Here is a 17243-nt window from a genome sequence, read left to right as displayed (position 1 = left end):
CTAGACAAATTCAGGTTGGAAAAGAGGCATACATTTTTAATGGAGAGAGTATAACCACTATAACAATTTACCAGGGGTCGTAGTGGATTCTCCATCACTGACAATTTGTAAATCAAGACTGGATATTTTTCTAAAAGAAATGATCTAGAATTATTTTTAGGAAGTTCTATGGCCTAGGTTATATGGGAGATCAGACTAGATAATCACAAGTGGTCCTTGTGTCTTGTAATCTGTGAATACAGGATGCAATTTACTTTATTAATCCAGAAGAGAAACAGCAGAATGGGGATTTGCATTTTGTAGTACCAAATCTCAATTTGCGCACTTGGTTGATTTACCTTTCAAGTTACAATCGGAGGACTTTAAAGCGTATATCTGTTTGCATGAGTTGTGTCACAGAGTTGTGTTGGTTTTCTGAAATCAAATTGATCTACTCCTTCATAGAATATCAAAATTTTAAATCATCACTCCCAGTATAAATTTGACTAAACAATAATTTGAATATCATGGAGTACTTTGCAAAATGTGTATTAAGTATAACGTAAAAACAAACCACTTTATTTTAGTGTCAGTCAAGTGATACTTATCAAAAACTAATGTCATAGCTAAGATCCTGATGATAATCAATATTTCTGAAGAACAAGCCTCAATCTACTGAAAAGTATGCTTAAATTCTAAGACACTTGTTTACATTAGCTGAGAATAGAACTAGCTTCACTAATGTCAGTGCAGCCATTCCAGTTTACACCATTACACCTTATATGTGGAATCTTAAGAAAGAAATGAATAGTATAAATTAATTTATAGAGTAAGAGGAAGTTAAAACAGAGCACCACAGAAGTTTTTCATTGTTTTCCAACGGTATAACAGCTACAAAAAGGGTTGATGACATTTATTGAAATGCAAAGATAACTCTTGACCCATTTCTTAGCACTTCTTATTGGAATCGGATAATATTTTCAAATTATTTTTAAGGTAATGGGCTGTTGCCAGATCTTATATCAAAAAATTTCTGCTAGCACCCACTAAAATCATCACTGACTATATTATTTTCCTCCTGTATATTTATTTCAGTAGCATCTTTATTGTTAGGGTTGTGCAACCATTTGGGGCAGGAACCATCTTTCCATATCTTTGTGTGCAGTGGCTTGCACAGTGGAACCTTAATCAAGGGCTCTAGCCCATACCTCAATACAATTGAGGTAATAATCTAAGCCATCTTTTAGCTCCACACAGCAACATCTAGAGTACTGGAGCAGGATTTGTGTATATATACACTGGATACCATAGACAATCTGAGATAAAGCCCACATGCTACCAGTATTTGTAGATAGCTCAGGTGAGACCAAATGTCATGTATGGGTGTTCTCATCCAAATACATTGTAGCCTAGGATAAAGTGCTCTAACGTAGGTGTCAGAAGACCATGAGTTCTGGGCTGACCTCTACTGACTGCTGTTTAGATTTCTGTGCACTTGGGTCGTCTTACTATTATTGAGCAAGGCCTTATTCTGTAGGTCAGCCAAGAATAATTCCCCCATTAAACAAAAAAGCTCACTGAAAGCTTACACAAAGTAACTTCAAGATCTCTAATTGGGAGACCTAAATCTTTCCTGTCTGTATCTGTCGCTCTAACTGCAAGAACATACTCCCCTTCCTGAGCCAGGAATATTACCAAGGATTCCTGATCTCCAACATTCTACCAGTGTCTGATAAATAGTTGTGTAACCAGCTGAAAAAGTATGCTAAATACCTATTAGTGGCTGGTTTGCGTAGGGGATATCAGTTATTCCTTTAGCTCAAGTAGCAGAGGTCTGTGCTGAGAATCCAAAGTTCCAGGTTTTAAGCACTAGTGATAACTCAACAGTGGGAGGGATATTCTTGGGTTTGTAGTGATTTTCTATGTTTTTCTTGACTCCATGGCATGTGAGCCATAGAGGACCTTCTGGCGCTGCAAGAGCATCTCACCAAATGGCTATAGAATAGGTTGTAAACATGAGAGCGAGCCTGTTTTGCACACAGAAGGACCACATAACATTTTCTCTAGATAGAGCCATAAGAAATAAATGTTAGCTCTTGCGTTTTTACTAAGCCATATATAAAAAACCATTTCAAAAGTCTTTCATTGTTTTTTACTCTTAAAATCAGTCATTCATAAAATGTACCATTTTCCCTTTACTCAGAGCAGTATCTTGCAAAACTTAGTTAGTTCTGTAATGAAAGTTGCTCTGCATGCTCATGTTGATTTGGCACACATGGAATCAACTCATACAGTAAAAGTAAACTGTATAATTTGTGTGGTTTACAAAACAAATAAAAGTACAAAATACCTCAAAATAAATATTTAAAATTCCTTTTATGCATTGAATTGAATATATGATGAAACGAAATCTAAAAAGAAAGCATTTGCACTCGTGGAATTCAGGTGAAAATCATAGAAGTGATTAACACAAATCTGTTTTTAATTATACTAATTGCTGTGGGAGAGTGAGATTATTAAATGTGTATTGCTGTCCTTTTTCCTTAAACTAAAGTAATTTTAACACACTGTGGTCCCATAGTCAATAAAAAGAAAATGCAGAATGGTTTTAATGCAGAGTCAGATCCTCGGGACATAAGTCCAGGGGCAATGTGCAAACGTGAGGTAAAGCTCACCCTATGCTCTCTTATAGTTGCCTGAGGGCTGTTCTGACTTACACTAACCTGTAGGAGCCACAAGAGATTGAAAATGTAGGCCAGAACTGAGATAACATCACACACACATATATATCCCTTTTCACTGCTGCTCCAGCAATAGTATTAGGTCATTATGTTAGCCACATACCACCGGAGAACCACCTACACACTGGGGTAATTTGCCTTGGATGTTTTATACAGGGTTTTCAGCCAAAGTAGCTGGTAATGAAGTGCAAAATAGCCTCACCAAACCCAAGGATCCGGCCCAGAATGTTTCATACTTACACGGTGATACAAAGTTTACAGGTTGTTGGTTTGGTTTGGGTTTTTGTTGTGTTGTTTTGTTTGCTTGTTTGTTTTTTAACTATGCTGCTGTCAGTTTTTCATTAAATTTATTTTTTGTTGGCTTGACCTTGCGTTTCTTGAGGTGAAGAACTGATAATGACAATAATGTTTATGGAAAGTAAATAACTAACTGATAACATTGCGTCTTATGGCGTTTTTTCATTTGGCAAGACAATTCACAGGCTGGTAATGCCGACCTCTAGGTATATGCAATAACAAAAGTTTAGCAAGAGCTGGAAATCTGGTATGCAAGAAGACAACACATCAGACTGTAATGGAGATAGAATCACTTGTGCCAATGCACTCTCCACTGCCACCAGCTAGAATAATGACAAATTGATTTCTTGCATCATTCTCTTTGCTTAAAAAAATAGATGAATTTCCTGCAGGTGAGAGATGCTAAGTTGGGAGTTTTCTGTCTAATGATTTTTCAACAGAAAATGCAGTTCCCACAAAATTGAAATTTTTCACAGGAAAAGATTGACTTTTCAAAAACATGTCCATTTCCTGTTGGGAATATAGAAATGAAAATTTTCATTTTGGGTAGGTTTGACCAGTATTGAAATCATTTTCTGTAAACTGACCCCAAATGTTTAATTTTGAATCCACACAAAAAAATTAAACCACATTATTTTATTGGAATTGTTCCAACCCTCATTTTCTGCTATAGGCTGGGCTTCCGAGAGGACTGCATCTCCCATAGTGAATTTCCTCTGCATGGAGCATCACAGGAGTTGCATGACTATGGGGACCAGATCCACCATTCTTAAGACAATAGGCAAAGACAATCTAATGCTGAAAAGCAAATTGGGAAACTGAAGCAAAACATTTATATTTTGGAAATGTTAACTGTGACAAAAAATATCAAAACAAAATTTTCAGTATTTCCAAATCATTTTTTTTTTTTTTTTGGAATTCCATTCTATGGAAAATTTTGATATTTCATCTTTTTGTCATGTTTTGGGACTGTGACCTGGTGCCAGCTCTTACCAAGGCTGTAGGCATCAGCTGAATCCTGACAAATACATAGCTGGGAACTAGACTAGCTCACCTGTATGTTACCTTGTCCCATCAGCTTGAATTCTGGTGCATGGAAATAAAGGTAGCTGACATGAAAATTCTTCATCTCTTTGCTGTTTGGGGTCTCAGGGCTGGAGCTAGGACACAAAAGCAGAGAACTCCACAGTCAGCTCAGGTTAGCCCTAAAAGACATTGAGTGCTGACAGTTTATTACATCTCTGTTACCTATTGGAACCACAGATTGTAACTTCTTTATGTGTATGTGTTTGCTTACTTTAACCTGAAAATAACTCTCTCATTTCTTTTCTTCTTTAATAAATTCTCAGTCAGTTTACTATAGGATTGGCTAGCTGGATAATCTTAGGTGTGATATGTAAGTGACTGGTCTCTTGCGACTGGGAGTAACCTGAATATGTTGTGATCTTTGGTGTAAGTAACCATTTACGATTAAGTCCAGCTTGCCTGGGTGGTGGGATAGACTGGAGTGCCCAAGGGGACTGGTATAATGCTTTAGATTTCACGAACACAGTAACAAATGTGAACTCCTGATTATCTAACATACCACCAGATTGAGGTGTCTGCCCTGCTTTTTGGCAGTCTGGCCTGAGGGTAGCACTTATGGTCATGAGCCACTCCAAACAGTGTGACAGGGACAAAAATCAATGTTGAAATTTTGGAATTTCTGAATTTCACTCCACTTTAGGGCTGGGGTTGACAGCACTGTACTGATTGCATTCTGTGTAACCGCAGCACACTTATGGCATGGGAGTTAGTTTCCCTTGCCTGTTCTTCTCTGATGTGGAAAGAGTGATGAATGGAAAATTCAGACTCCATGCCCATTCAGTCTTTGACCTCTATGCTAAATCTTTCAATAAGATGCCATGGTTTTGTGATGTGGACATGTCTAATAGGAATTCAGATGAGATCACCAAATCATATGTAACAGATATATTGAATAACCATCAAAAGGTAACTATTTGCAATCCAGTCCCTTTTCTTATACAATTTTTACAATTCCTTTATATGAACTAGTACTCTCTTTTGGACTTAATTCTTAGATAAGTTGATTAGCATCTTGTAACTGCCTCATTTGATTCTACAAACAATTTTTTCTCTATCGCTTTACTGAATTTTTGGGAGTATTCATTACCTGTGCTATAGACAAGTTCTGCATCTCAGATATAATTCAGGATCAGGTATAATGCAAATTAGTATTACTCTGTCATTTTTGTGTGCTATTGCTTTCTTGATTCTTGTTTTACTGTCAGGATGTGATGCAAAGAATAAAAGAACATGCTGATTAGTGGTTTATATAAAACTGCTGTTCTCAGTAAATTGGCTTAAGATCTAAGCATCATTCATTTTCATCTGGATCATAATGCATGCTAAACATTTAGATTAAAAATGAGTTGTCTAGTATTGAGTATGATACTAAATCAGCTGCTTACCTTAGTTTTAATTCCTCTTATTTTCCTGCTATACTCCTCTGCAGTATCAGGCCATTGAAATCATCTGTATACACATGTGCAGATGATACTGTGCTTCCTATCTCAGATTGTGAAACAGATGTACTGAGGTAAGAACTGAATGAAGACTTGGAAATCATAACTAGATGGGCAAATGAACATAAATTCCAGCTGAATCCAGCAGAAACAAATTCCACCTACTTCAGCACAAACCATAAGATGTTCAAGTACAGTCCAAAATCGACACTGGATGGAGAAAGTATTGCTGCGGAGAGAAACCCAAAATACCTCACAGTGACCTTGGACACAGAACTAAGGTTTGGACCACAAGTCAATAAAGTGCCAGTCAAAGCAGAGTGGAGACTGACTCTCTTAAGAAGCATCACAGGTACCAACTGAGGTACATGTGTTTGCACACTGAAAACAGCATGCTGCTTGATAGGTAGCCCAGTACTTGAATATCCCTCCGCTGTTTGGTCACATATTGCTCCCAGTTACATTGCCAACAACAACACTGAGCAGTCATCCACAGTTCACATGATAACTGGAGCTGTAAGATTCACTCCAACAGCAATTTGTGAACAAGAGTCCGATATTCAACCTTTTAAGAACCATAGAAAAAAACAGCTAATTCAGTATGGAAATTCTTTGTTCCTACCTGAATGTCATCATTCCTCAGGTCTGTTCAGAAATGGGAAAATCAAAACAAGGCTGAAACAGTCATCTTATTTTGAAAGATGTAAAGGCTACTGAAGAAAAGGAAGATTTGACGTCAGGAGGGTAGAGTGCATGAAGAAGCTTGTAGGTCCAGTTATTCCTCCACATAAACCTATTTACTTTAGTAAATGTCTCTCCATTTAAGGGAGAGAGACGGAATACATGGACTTGGGTACACTAAGGAAAAATGAAGACCACCACCCAACGGTATCAATCACAAGGCAGATTCACGTGACATTGATAGTTCATCAAATATATCATTCATGAATCGTTGTTCTGGTGTCTTCATCCAGTGGCCCAGTGAAATGAGTACAAAAAGTGTATTATTTTGGGATATATCTCAAATTATATGGCGGAAATGAAAGCTATTCTCACTGAAGTGCCAGAAATAAACAGAGCAGAAATAGAGGCAGATATTGTGGTGGTTGTTGACTTGCAGGTGGCAATCCTCATTTCCTTTTGAAGAAACCAAAATGCTATCATTGAAGTTCATTAGGAAATGTGGAGGATCGGAGAGAGAGGCAATGAAGGGACTTTTCAGTAGAGTCATTGTTATATCCTTGGGGGCAGCCAGTTTAGGAAGAAATCACTTGAGGCCAGACAGTAGACAGCTAACAAAACTACCATTTATTTACAGACACAGAGCTTGCCTAACTCTCCGAAGCTGGCTGGGCTATCCCCTAATAATCTAACTCAGTTGCCATAGGAACAAAAACCGTGACAACCAAATACACAACATATTCCTCCCCCCCAATAAGAACACCTCCCCTAAATAAAACACACACTAGACTAGAGAAGGAGGGTAGACTGCCTCCATTCCCGGCTAAACCCTGGGGATTATTTTGCCCCATAGCTGTGAGTACGCCCTAGCTAAGGATCCAGCAGATGAGGAGGCCTTCTTTCTCTAGGTGGATTACGGCGAACTTCTGCTGTTGTTGCACCCAAAAGTACCATGGGCTCAGGATCCGCAGCACGAACAGGTGAGGAGGTGGTATCAGCTCGTGCTGGGCAAAGGGATATCTCAACCGCCGGCAGTAATGAAGGAGAACAGTCAGGAACAGGTGATTCGTGATTCGGTGTCTCACCAGAAGAAGTGAAGTCAGACCACTCAACTGCAGATGTGTTCTGAGGACTGGCATGACCTGGCAACAGCTGATCTACATGTCGCTGCCAGGTAAGATTCTCTGCAGTCCAGATTGTGTAGGAAACAGGTCCTGTTTGAGTGATGATCGTGGCAGGGACCCATTTAGCTCCAGAAGTATAATTCTGAGCCAAAACTGGCTGTCCCAGGCTAAAGGTTGGGTCTTTTGCTCTGGGTGCCCGTCTGATGACTTGATATTGCTGCTGATGTTGCACAATTTGTCGGGGTTCAGAGGGTTTCAGCAGATCAAAGCAAGTGCGCAGCTGTCATCCCATCATTAGAAAGGCCGGGGATGCCTGGGTCGTAGCATGAGGTGCCTTTCTGTAGGAAAGTAAGAAAGTATCCAGATGCTTTTGAATGAAGTGTTGTCCCCTTGCTGATTTCAAAGCATGTTTCATTGTCTGCACAAATCTTTCAACTAATCCATTGGTGGATGGATGATATGGTGCTGACATGATGTGGTGTATCCCATTTGCCTTCATAAAATTTTGAAACTCCTGAGAAATGAACTGTGATCCGTTGTCGCTCACAAGTTCTGGCAGACCGAAACAACTAAGAGTCCCCGTGGTTTTTGGATAGTACTCTCTGCAGTAGTGGACTGCATTATAGAGACTTCTGGCCATTTAGAATGGGCATCTACTGCCACCAAGAACATGCTTCCTTCAAGGGGGCCAGCGAAGTCAATGTGAATACGTTGCCATGGGTTTTCAGGCCAGTCCCATGGGTGTAGGGGTGCCCACTGGGGTGCATTCCTCACACCTGACATGACATACAAGCTTTTGCCTTCTCTTCAATAGCACTGTCCAATCCAGACCACCAAAAATAGCTTTGTGCAATTTCCTTCATGCGCACTATTCCACAGTGACCTGAATGTAGCTGTTCTAACATCTGTGATCTGTGGTGGTGGAATAATGACACATCTCCCCCACAACAAACAACCAGATTGGACCGATAACTCCATCCTCCTGGACATGTAGGTAACAAGGTCGGGTGAGACCGGAGAGGTTTGTTGAGATTTTCCATGCGTCACCAGGTCCATAACTTGGGACAATACTGGGTCAACGCGAGTTGCCTTCTTTATCTGAGTAGCAATGATGGGTGTATTCTCTACCTGTTCAAAGTAAAAGATTTCCTTTTGGGCACTATCTTGATGTTTGACCGGCAAAGGCAACCTTGAGAGGCCATCTGCATTGCCGTGCAGAGTGGATTTCCAATATTTGATTTCATATGTGGTGCTGGAAGTAACAATGCCCAATGTTGCATACGACTAGCAGCTAATGGGGGAATGCCTGTGTAGGGTCCAAAAATTGACGTCAGAGGTCGATGGTCTATGAGAAGAGTAAACTTCCGCCCAAACAGGTACTGATGAAACTTCCGAATTCCAAAAACAATTCCTAATGCTTCACGTTCAATTTGGGCGTAGTTAGTTTCTGCTTTGCTTAGAGTGCGTGAAGCAAAAGAATAGGTCTCTCTTCTCCCGAAGGCATAATGTTGACACGACTACTCCCACTCCATAAGGGGAGGCATCGCAGGCCAATTGTAGGGGTAAGGATGGATCAGAGTGCGTTAGAACTTCAGAATTTAGCAGTGCATCCTTAGCTTTGTTAAATGCAACATCACAGGCTTCAGTCCACTTCCAGGCCTTGTTCTGCCCAAGGAGCTCATGAAGTGGGTTTAGCAGTGTGGCTAACTGTGAGATGAACTTTCCATAATAGCTCAGTAGTCCTAGAAACGAGCGCAGCTGGCTTACATTTCGAGGTGAGGGAGCCTTCACAATAACTTTAACTTTTGCAGGGGCCTTATGAAGACCTGCACAATCAATGATGTGTCCCAAATATTCAACAGAGGGCTTGAAGAATTCACACTTGTCTTTGCGAGCTCGTAGGCCATACTCTTCCAGTCTTTGTAGGGTAGCCTCTAAATTCTTTAAGTGATCTTCTTCATTCCTTCCAGTGCCCAGGATATCATCCAGATAGCACTGAACTCCTGACAAGCCACACAAGATCTGGTCCATAGCCCTCTGGAACAGGGTGGGAGCAGACGTTATTCTGAAGGGTAGGTGACAGTATCGATAAAGCCCCTTATGAGTCACGATAGTCAACAGCTCTTGGGACTTTTCATCGACGTGCATCTGTAAGTGTGCTTGACTCAGATCAATCTTACTGAACTTTTGTCCCCCAGCCAGGCCTGCGAAGAGGTCATCGATGCGGGGAAGCAGGTATTGCTCTGCACACAACACTGGGTTGACAGTGACTTTAAAATCACCGCAAATCCAAAGAGAACCATCTTTCTTCACTATTGGAACGATAGGAGTAGCCCATGGGCTATGGGTAACTGGTATTAGGACTCCATTGGTGACCAGGCACTCCAGATCTGCTTCAACTTTTGGCCTGATGGCATATGGCACAGTTCGGGCTTTCAGATATTTTGGTGGACCGTCAGGTTTAATGTTCAATGTCACAGTGATTCCCTTCATACTTCCCAAATCCTCTCCAAAAACAGCAGCATGTTTCCTTAGTATAGGAGTTAGACTGGTTTCTTCTTTAGTCATCTGGTGCACTTCTGCCCAGTTCAGCTGAATCTTCCCAAGCCAAGACCTACCCATTAAGGCTGGGTAGTTACCTCTCACCACAAACAGTGGCAATTTAGCAGCCTGTCCATTAAGCTTCACCTTAACATCAGTAGTGCCCAACATGGGCACAGCTTCTCCCGTATATGTCTTGAGAACAGTTGTTGTTGCCTTAAGCGGAAGATGCTGTAGTTTTTCTTTATACACAGTCTCAGAGACCAGCGAGAGGGCTGCACCAGTGTCCAGTTCCATGCGTATAGCTTTGCCATCCAACAACGGGGTTACCCAGTATTCATGTGAGCACACTGCCAAAGACAAAACATGCAGTGGCACTTCCTCTTGTAATGAGGTGTCACCTTGATCATCCTAGGTCTGCTCTAGGGTATGCAGGGTTCCTCTTTTTGTCGGCCAGACCACAGGCCTCTCTTTCTTTTGTTTACAGGCATACTCAATGTGTCCCTTTTTGCCACAGTGTCGACACACCAGGTCCTTACACCAGCATTCTGATGCCTGGTGACCTGGCTTACCACAGCGGTAACATTCCTGACTCTGCACAGTTTTGTGGTAGGTTCTTGTGACACTTTTTGCACCCTAGGGGATGCACCGATGTATTGCGCCTCCCTTGTAGCCAGTTCCATGGAGACAGTAATATCAACAGCCTTCTGTAATGTAAGCTGAGCCTCTGTCAATAGGCGCGTCTGTATAACTTCACTGTACAGGCCACACACTAACCTGTCACGCAGCACATCATTTAACATCTCTTTAAATTCACAGTGTTCTGCTAGCTTTTTTAAAATTGCTACAAATTGTACAACTGTTTCATCTTCTTTTTGGTCTCTTTTGTGGAACCGATATCTTTCAGCAATTACCAGTGGTTTTGGGGAAAAATGGGACCTCATAATTTCCACAATGTCACTGTAAGATTTAGTCTCAGGCTTAACAGGGTGTAGTAAGCTGCGTAGCAGGGAGTAGGTTTTAGCCCCTACAACACTTAAGAATATTGGCACCTTCTTCTCTTCTGTAATGTCATTTGCAATAACAAAAAGCTCAAAATGCTCAGTATACACATGCCATTGCACTATATTCTCATCAAAAGGTTCCAGTGGCCCGGTCAGAGTAGCCATGATTTTTAGTTTCACTTTCACAGTCAGTGCAAACAAGCAGTTTTTTTATTCGTTTGTAGTTTACCTTGACTTCTACTTCCTTCTGTTACTGGAGCAGCACCGGAATCCCATCTATCGTCGCCGCTTGTTATATCCTTGGGGGCAGCCGGTTTAGGAAGAAATCACTTGAGGCCAGACAGCAGACAGCTAACAAAACTACCATTTATTTACAGACACAGAGCTCGCCTAACCGGCCGAAGCTGGCTGAGCTATCCCCTAATAATCTAACTCAGTTGCCATAGGAACAAAAACTGTGACAACCAAATACACAACAGTCATCACACGTTGGTATGTACAGTGGTCAGATAGCTGATAAGCTGGCCAAAGTTGGAAGATTGGAAACTCAGGTAAGAATGACAATCGTCAAGGATAGTGCTGCCCAATGAAGGAAACTTTTAGTAGAAATAAATGGTTGAAGATAAAAGATCCTCTGATTGACATCAAAGCATCTCAGAAAATAACACTGACTATTGCGAGATTGTGGACAGGGCACCCTGCGGGAAAGAAAATCAGTAGAGATCGAACTAAAATGTATCAACACTGCAAGTTGTGTCGAGACAGGCTTTAATGCTTTTGATTGTAATATTGTAAGGAAAATGATGCTGTTCGGATTTGACACCTTAGATCAAACCTTTACAGAGGACCCTGCAAGAGTCATCAAATTCATTCTTGAACTTCATGGCCTGATACAATTATTGTAAGACACCACCAACAACCCTAGAGAAAACTGCTCAATTATATGAAGGAAAGGGGTGAAATATTGGGAGAGGGGGTAAGGGGACACTCAAATTGAAGTTGGGTTTGCTGAGAGATGAGGAAGATGAGAGTAGCAAGCGGAAAACTTTTTATTTGTTTTTTATTTTTATAAATACTTTGCTCTAAAAAGTGTGCTTTGTCAGCAGTCTGATCACCATGCTTACATATTATATCCAGATTTCATATGTCAGCCATCTTTGTCTTTATGGGCTGTATTAGTCAGGGCAGAAACTGTCTTCTTTTGGATTTGGAAAGCCCCTATCACACAGTCCCTTTATCCAGTTGCAATCTGCCCCATATTTTCTACTGTCTTGTTTAAATTGTAGCTATGTTTTTTAAATAAACTTAGTGGAGCTGACGAGTCTTCATTAAAAAAAAAAAAAACAGACCGTATATCTAGATGCGTAAATATGTATGTAGAAGCCTAACTGTAGGTACTAGATTTTGATCATCTTGACCATGAAGGTTTTATGTTAAACCCAGAAAGCCAGAGAGTTCTGAATTAATGGTCTACCCTTAATATGCTAAATGAGATACTGTACCTAGGCACAAAGTGGTATGTAAAGATTTTTAGTCTTAATTCTGAATTTCCTTGCAGTTGTGGCTTTGTCAGACCTTTAACATTACTTTAAAGTAGGGGGTAAGGGGTTGTGGTTTAGTATAGACTAATGCACGAGGCAAGGCTTTTACATTAAGGATATTTCTTCCAGTGCATTATAGTGCAAATTATATTTTAAAACCAGCCAAACTATTGATGCTTTTATTGAATGGAATAATTTATTATACAAATATTTTAGTCTGTTGATGTTTCATCATCAAATAACAGTAAACACAATATACATTTCCCATAAGACTGTTCTCAAGAGCCAAGTATTTATCCTTGCCTTACTCTGAAGGTAGTATTGTAATAATCAGCCTTAAAGCAAGACAGAGAAATATGTTTAAGGTTGAGCTTTCTAAGTACAATTATAAATAGGATATCTGAAAAGAATCTAATTTTGCCTCTGCTCCTATTAATGTTTTACAGAATGGTACTGAATTTTAAAATTCATTTGATTTCTTTTGATTTTCTTTATACTCCTCCTTTGGAGCAACCACACCAGTAATCTTACCTTGGGGGAGCCTGCTATATTATATCTTTGGTTTTCTAGACAATAGTTTTCTTTGTGTAGGATTATTTAAGTTGATGGTTAGACTGTAATGAACTTAAATGACCTAAAATAACATATAGTTGAAGATGTATACTCTTCTTTTCTAGAAGTCAGGTCACAAATTGTATTTACAGAGCTTAGTAGAACAATCTGTTACATTCTGGAACTTAGACAAATTAATTGTACAGTCTATATTTGGGTAAAAACATATGTGGGAATTGGGAAAACTGCAATCTTGTCACATCAGAACTTACTTCGGTATAACTTATGTCACTCAGGAGCGTGAATAATGCACTTGTGGGTTGTGGAGTAAGCCTCCACCTCCCATGAGTAAGCCTGTCAGCGTAGAGCATCTTCCCCCATATTCTGACTGTTCCCTTTGTTTTGTTTGACTTTTTCTACAAATGGTAAAGGTACTAATTTTGTTAAGTATTTTAATGTTAAAGTAATAGATGCAAAACTAATATGGAAAGTGTATAAAACATTTACTTCAAAAATAATCTTTGTCCTTCAGTAGCCTTCCATGCAGTTAGTGCACTTGAGGTTTTAAATGAATTATTCTTCTCTGGAAGATACCAAGACCGGACAATGATATTTCACTGAACTGTCCATAAAATACATGAACAATTAAGACTACTCTCCAATAGACTAGTTTAAGCTATCTATGTTTGGGAAAAGTTTAAAGCAGAGCATGACTGTAAATTTAGGATGCCATATTCCAGTATCTGTTCTTGGCATTTCTCACCAATTTTCTTTGCAGAAATGCTTGATAAATGTTGTGTTGCCTGCTTTTTTCTAAAAGAATTTTGTGGCTTTTTATCTTATATGTAATTATCTTTTTATCTTATATGTTTAGTAATTTATCTGTGTTTCACATTTCTGTTTTTGTGTTCACACAAAGTACATTCATTTTTGCCACATATTTCCTCCCTGCCCCTTTTAGTTAAATACCAAAATCTATATTAATTATATTGAAAGGATTTTTGCTAGGAGTAGACTGAACTACAGTAGCTGCACGCATCTCTTTCTGTGCAACTTGGGGGTCAATTAGTGATACTGAATGACTTCACCTCCAAAGTTAAAATGTGTGTCATCTAAGGAAGTGGTAGACATTTTTCGTGTATTGTATTCATTCTTTTTCTGGAATAAGCATCTTCTGTTTCCCCATGATGTTAGAAGGTGGACTCTCAGGTTAGTAGAGTGATTAAGATACACACCTCTATCTAATCTACCTGCTTAGGCATTTCTGAAGTATCCATCATTGTGTTGTACAGCTGCTAAGTACATTATTAAGAACTTTACTAAAATGTGTGCATAAACATCTCCACGCACTGCTACTGTTAGATTCAGTATGCTTTGTTTGCATTTTGTTTTATCTTTAGTTTAACCTCCGTTTGTAAGAAATGATGGCTGGTTACCATTCAGACCTTATTACTGAGGGAAATGGCAAGTTTTGCATCATGCTCTGTAAACAGTCAGTCTAGCCATCATTCTGATTTCTCACAGGAAGGCGTTCCATAGCCAAGGATTTCCCACTGAGAACTCTGCTTTTATCTATGACTAGATTTGCCTTGGACTTTGCTCACATTGCATGCAGCTGTCTTAGTGGGTCTTGGATGGAGAAAGGATTTCTTAACAGGGCACTAGCCTGTTATGGGCCTTAAACATTAAGACCAGCACCTTGAAGAGGATCCAGAATTGAATAGGGAGCCAGTGGAATAGTGTGGCACCAGAGTGACTTGCTGTCAACAATATTTCTTGCTTAAAAGGCAGGATGAAAATCTTACTATGTGATTCTTAATTACCGTAATCAGTTTCTGAGTTTGGTGATTATTCATACTCTGGTTCTAACTGTGTTTAATGGAAAGTTGACAGCTTTACCCAATATCCCGCCATGATACGGGTTTAAGCAAAAGTGATGCCAGTGAGATTCAACCAAAAGAAAACTTGAGGTTATGCTGCTAGATTGGGGGAAACAACCAGAGGAATTGGCAAAGCTGATAAATACTTCCTTAACTGGAAGTTTGCTCACCTTTTGATATTGAAGTTTGTAGTCTAGGGGTTCCTCAGCCACATCTGGATTTCACATAGGGGTCAAATGCTTTTTATCATTTATGCTTGATCATGGGGCTATGATCGAAAATTGACAAAAAGACCTGGATCAGGACTGAATTACTTTAATACTTTGTGTGTGCAGTTACTCCTTAAAAGCATTTGTAGATTTCAGCTGAAGTAAAATATGACGTCTTTGAAGGGTTTTTCTCACATTGCACTAGTGTTCAGTAATCTGCACTATCTTCTAGTTCATTTCCTAGTGCAATTTTAAAGTGTTGCTTTGAATTTATGAAGCTTTAAATGAGGTGGAGCACTTGATACCTCAAACTGCCTCTCTCCCCTTTGACCATCTCTCAGATACAAAGCCAGGTGATATCTGAAGCATGCAAGCTATATCTCCTTTAATCTCAGAGCGCAGAGTGTTCTCAGTGATAGGTCTTTGGTGATGGAATTTGCTTCACTCATCAGTTCAAAAGATCATGAGTCTGTTGACTTTCTGGTCACACTGCAATGCCCATTTCTCTCCCAGAATTTTTCCAGAGTTAGGAGGACTGATGAGAGATTATGTGGCTGTAGGAGTTTGGAAGGAGAGGGCAAATTGGAGAGAGTGTCGATATTAGTTTTTTAAACTTGGCCATAAATGTTGTAGAGGTCTTTAATAAAAATGGGATTGAGCATAGCTATTTATAAATCTGAATAAATAATAAACTCTGTCTATAAATTCAGTATATGATTCTGGTTCAAGCTGTTCAGTAGAGTTGGAAATTCATTTTAATAATTTTAGTTTCTTTGTTCTCATCTTTCATAATCTTTAGTACATTTCTGGTGTTTCATTTTCTGAATATATGTCATTATGCACAGATATTTGTCATTGTATGTAACTGAAGACAAATGTTTGTACATGGATTTGATTTTGTTCAACATGGTGTTGGTGACTCTTATAGTTTGAAAAAGTATGATCTATTGAGAATTTAATTTACTGCATTTAGAAATAGCCAAGAAATCAAAACAAACGTGATTTTATTATTATTATTATTTATTATTATTAAGTTTCCACTTATCAGAGTAGGACTTTAATGGTACCTTTTATGTGTTATAGTTTAATTCTGAATGGTGTACAAACATCAGGATACTGATCAACAACAACAAAAACCTGGATCCCATCAAAGCAGCACCTTGCTCCAGTCTTAGATAAAATAATGTGTTTTAATTCCTGAGTTTTAAATACTACAAATAACAAATGTTCTATCAGTAGTCATGGCTGCCAGAACTAATTGATATAAACAAGTCACAGGCAATGTTTCCCTGCTGTCGTCATATTTGATGACAAGATAGGCATTTATTTGGTTTTGTTTATTATGTATTTACACAGTAACATTCAACTCAAATACAGAATCTGATTTTAAGTCAAGTACAGTTTTTCCTCAACCAATATTTTACACAGTCTTGCAATTCCTGCAGTACAGGAACAAGATATTGTCCATATACTCATTTATCCACAAGCATCCCTGGACAAAGTTTTCAAATATTTCAACTTTTGTCCATCTGTTTTAATATAGTCATGGCAGAGATGCCTGTGCGCTTTAAATAGATATATAACCAACCAGTTCCCTTTATAAGAGTGATGACATGTTAATATCCATATTACCTCACAAGATATCAGAAATGTCTCAGTCATTTCACTTCATTTGAGCCAAAAAGCATCCCAAAATCCATCAAGACACTTTGGTATAAGTATTAAAAAAAAAAAAAAAAAATTCACTGCATTCAGTAGCACAAAGCTCTTTAAAGTCAGATTTCCATAAATTTGCAGAGAATGAAATACTAGCAGCATTAATCAAATAAGAGCAAATAAGTACATTAAAGGGGAAACATCACTTAAGCAAATAGAAACTGCTCCATCTGGTTTATAATATCTCGTGTGCATTCCTACCTGAAGTTGATTTTTTTTAATTGAAGAATGGTTCAAAGGTGCCTACAAGCAACAAAAATTATAAAGGAATTTTTAATTCCTAGTTCTGCTGCTTCAGCTAGAATTATAGCTCTCTTAATCTCTTGAATTTACCATTTTTCTGTTGTTGCCATAGTGAAATCAAGTAGTTCAGGCAATGCTGTTTTCTTTCTTCCATTTGAACTTAACTAAAATAATGCCTAATCTATTAGAAATACTTTAAAAATATCTTTT

The 17243-nt window shown here is 38.9% G+C and overlaps 1 protein-coding gene across 5 annotated transcripts in view; it reads left to right on the top strand.

Annotated features, from left to right (window-relative positions):
• The window catches only part of CDIN1 (CDAN1 interacting nuclease 1), a 186522-nt gene that overhangs the window by 141086 nt on the left and 28193 nt on the right, over nt 1-17243 (top strand). The window contains exon 11 of one of the 5 annotated variants that reach the window (XM_050953975.1): nt 16158-16209. The exons of the other annotated variants lie outside the window; for them this stretch is intronic. Coding sequence (XP_050809932.1) covers nt 16158-16194 — 37 coding nt within the window. The 3' untranslated portion in view covers nt 16195-16209. Of the gene's footprint in view, nt 1-16157; nt 16210-17243 lie in introns of those variants that run through there. 5 annotated transcript variants of the gene reach the window in all.

The sequence above is a fragment of the Gopherus flavomarginatus genome, chromosome 5 (assembly GCF_025201925.1).
Source record: "Gopherus flavomarginatus isolate rGopFla2 chromosome 5, rGopFla2.mat.asm, whole genome shotgun sequence".
Classification (NCBI taxonomy): domain Eukaryota; kingdom Metazoa; phylum Chordata; order Testudines; family Testudinidae; genus Gopherus; species Gopherus flavomarginatus.
The sequence above is the reverse complement of the archived record's forward strand: the minus strand, read 5'-3'. Positions and strand labels throughout refer to the sequence as shown.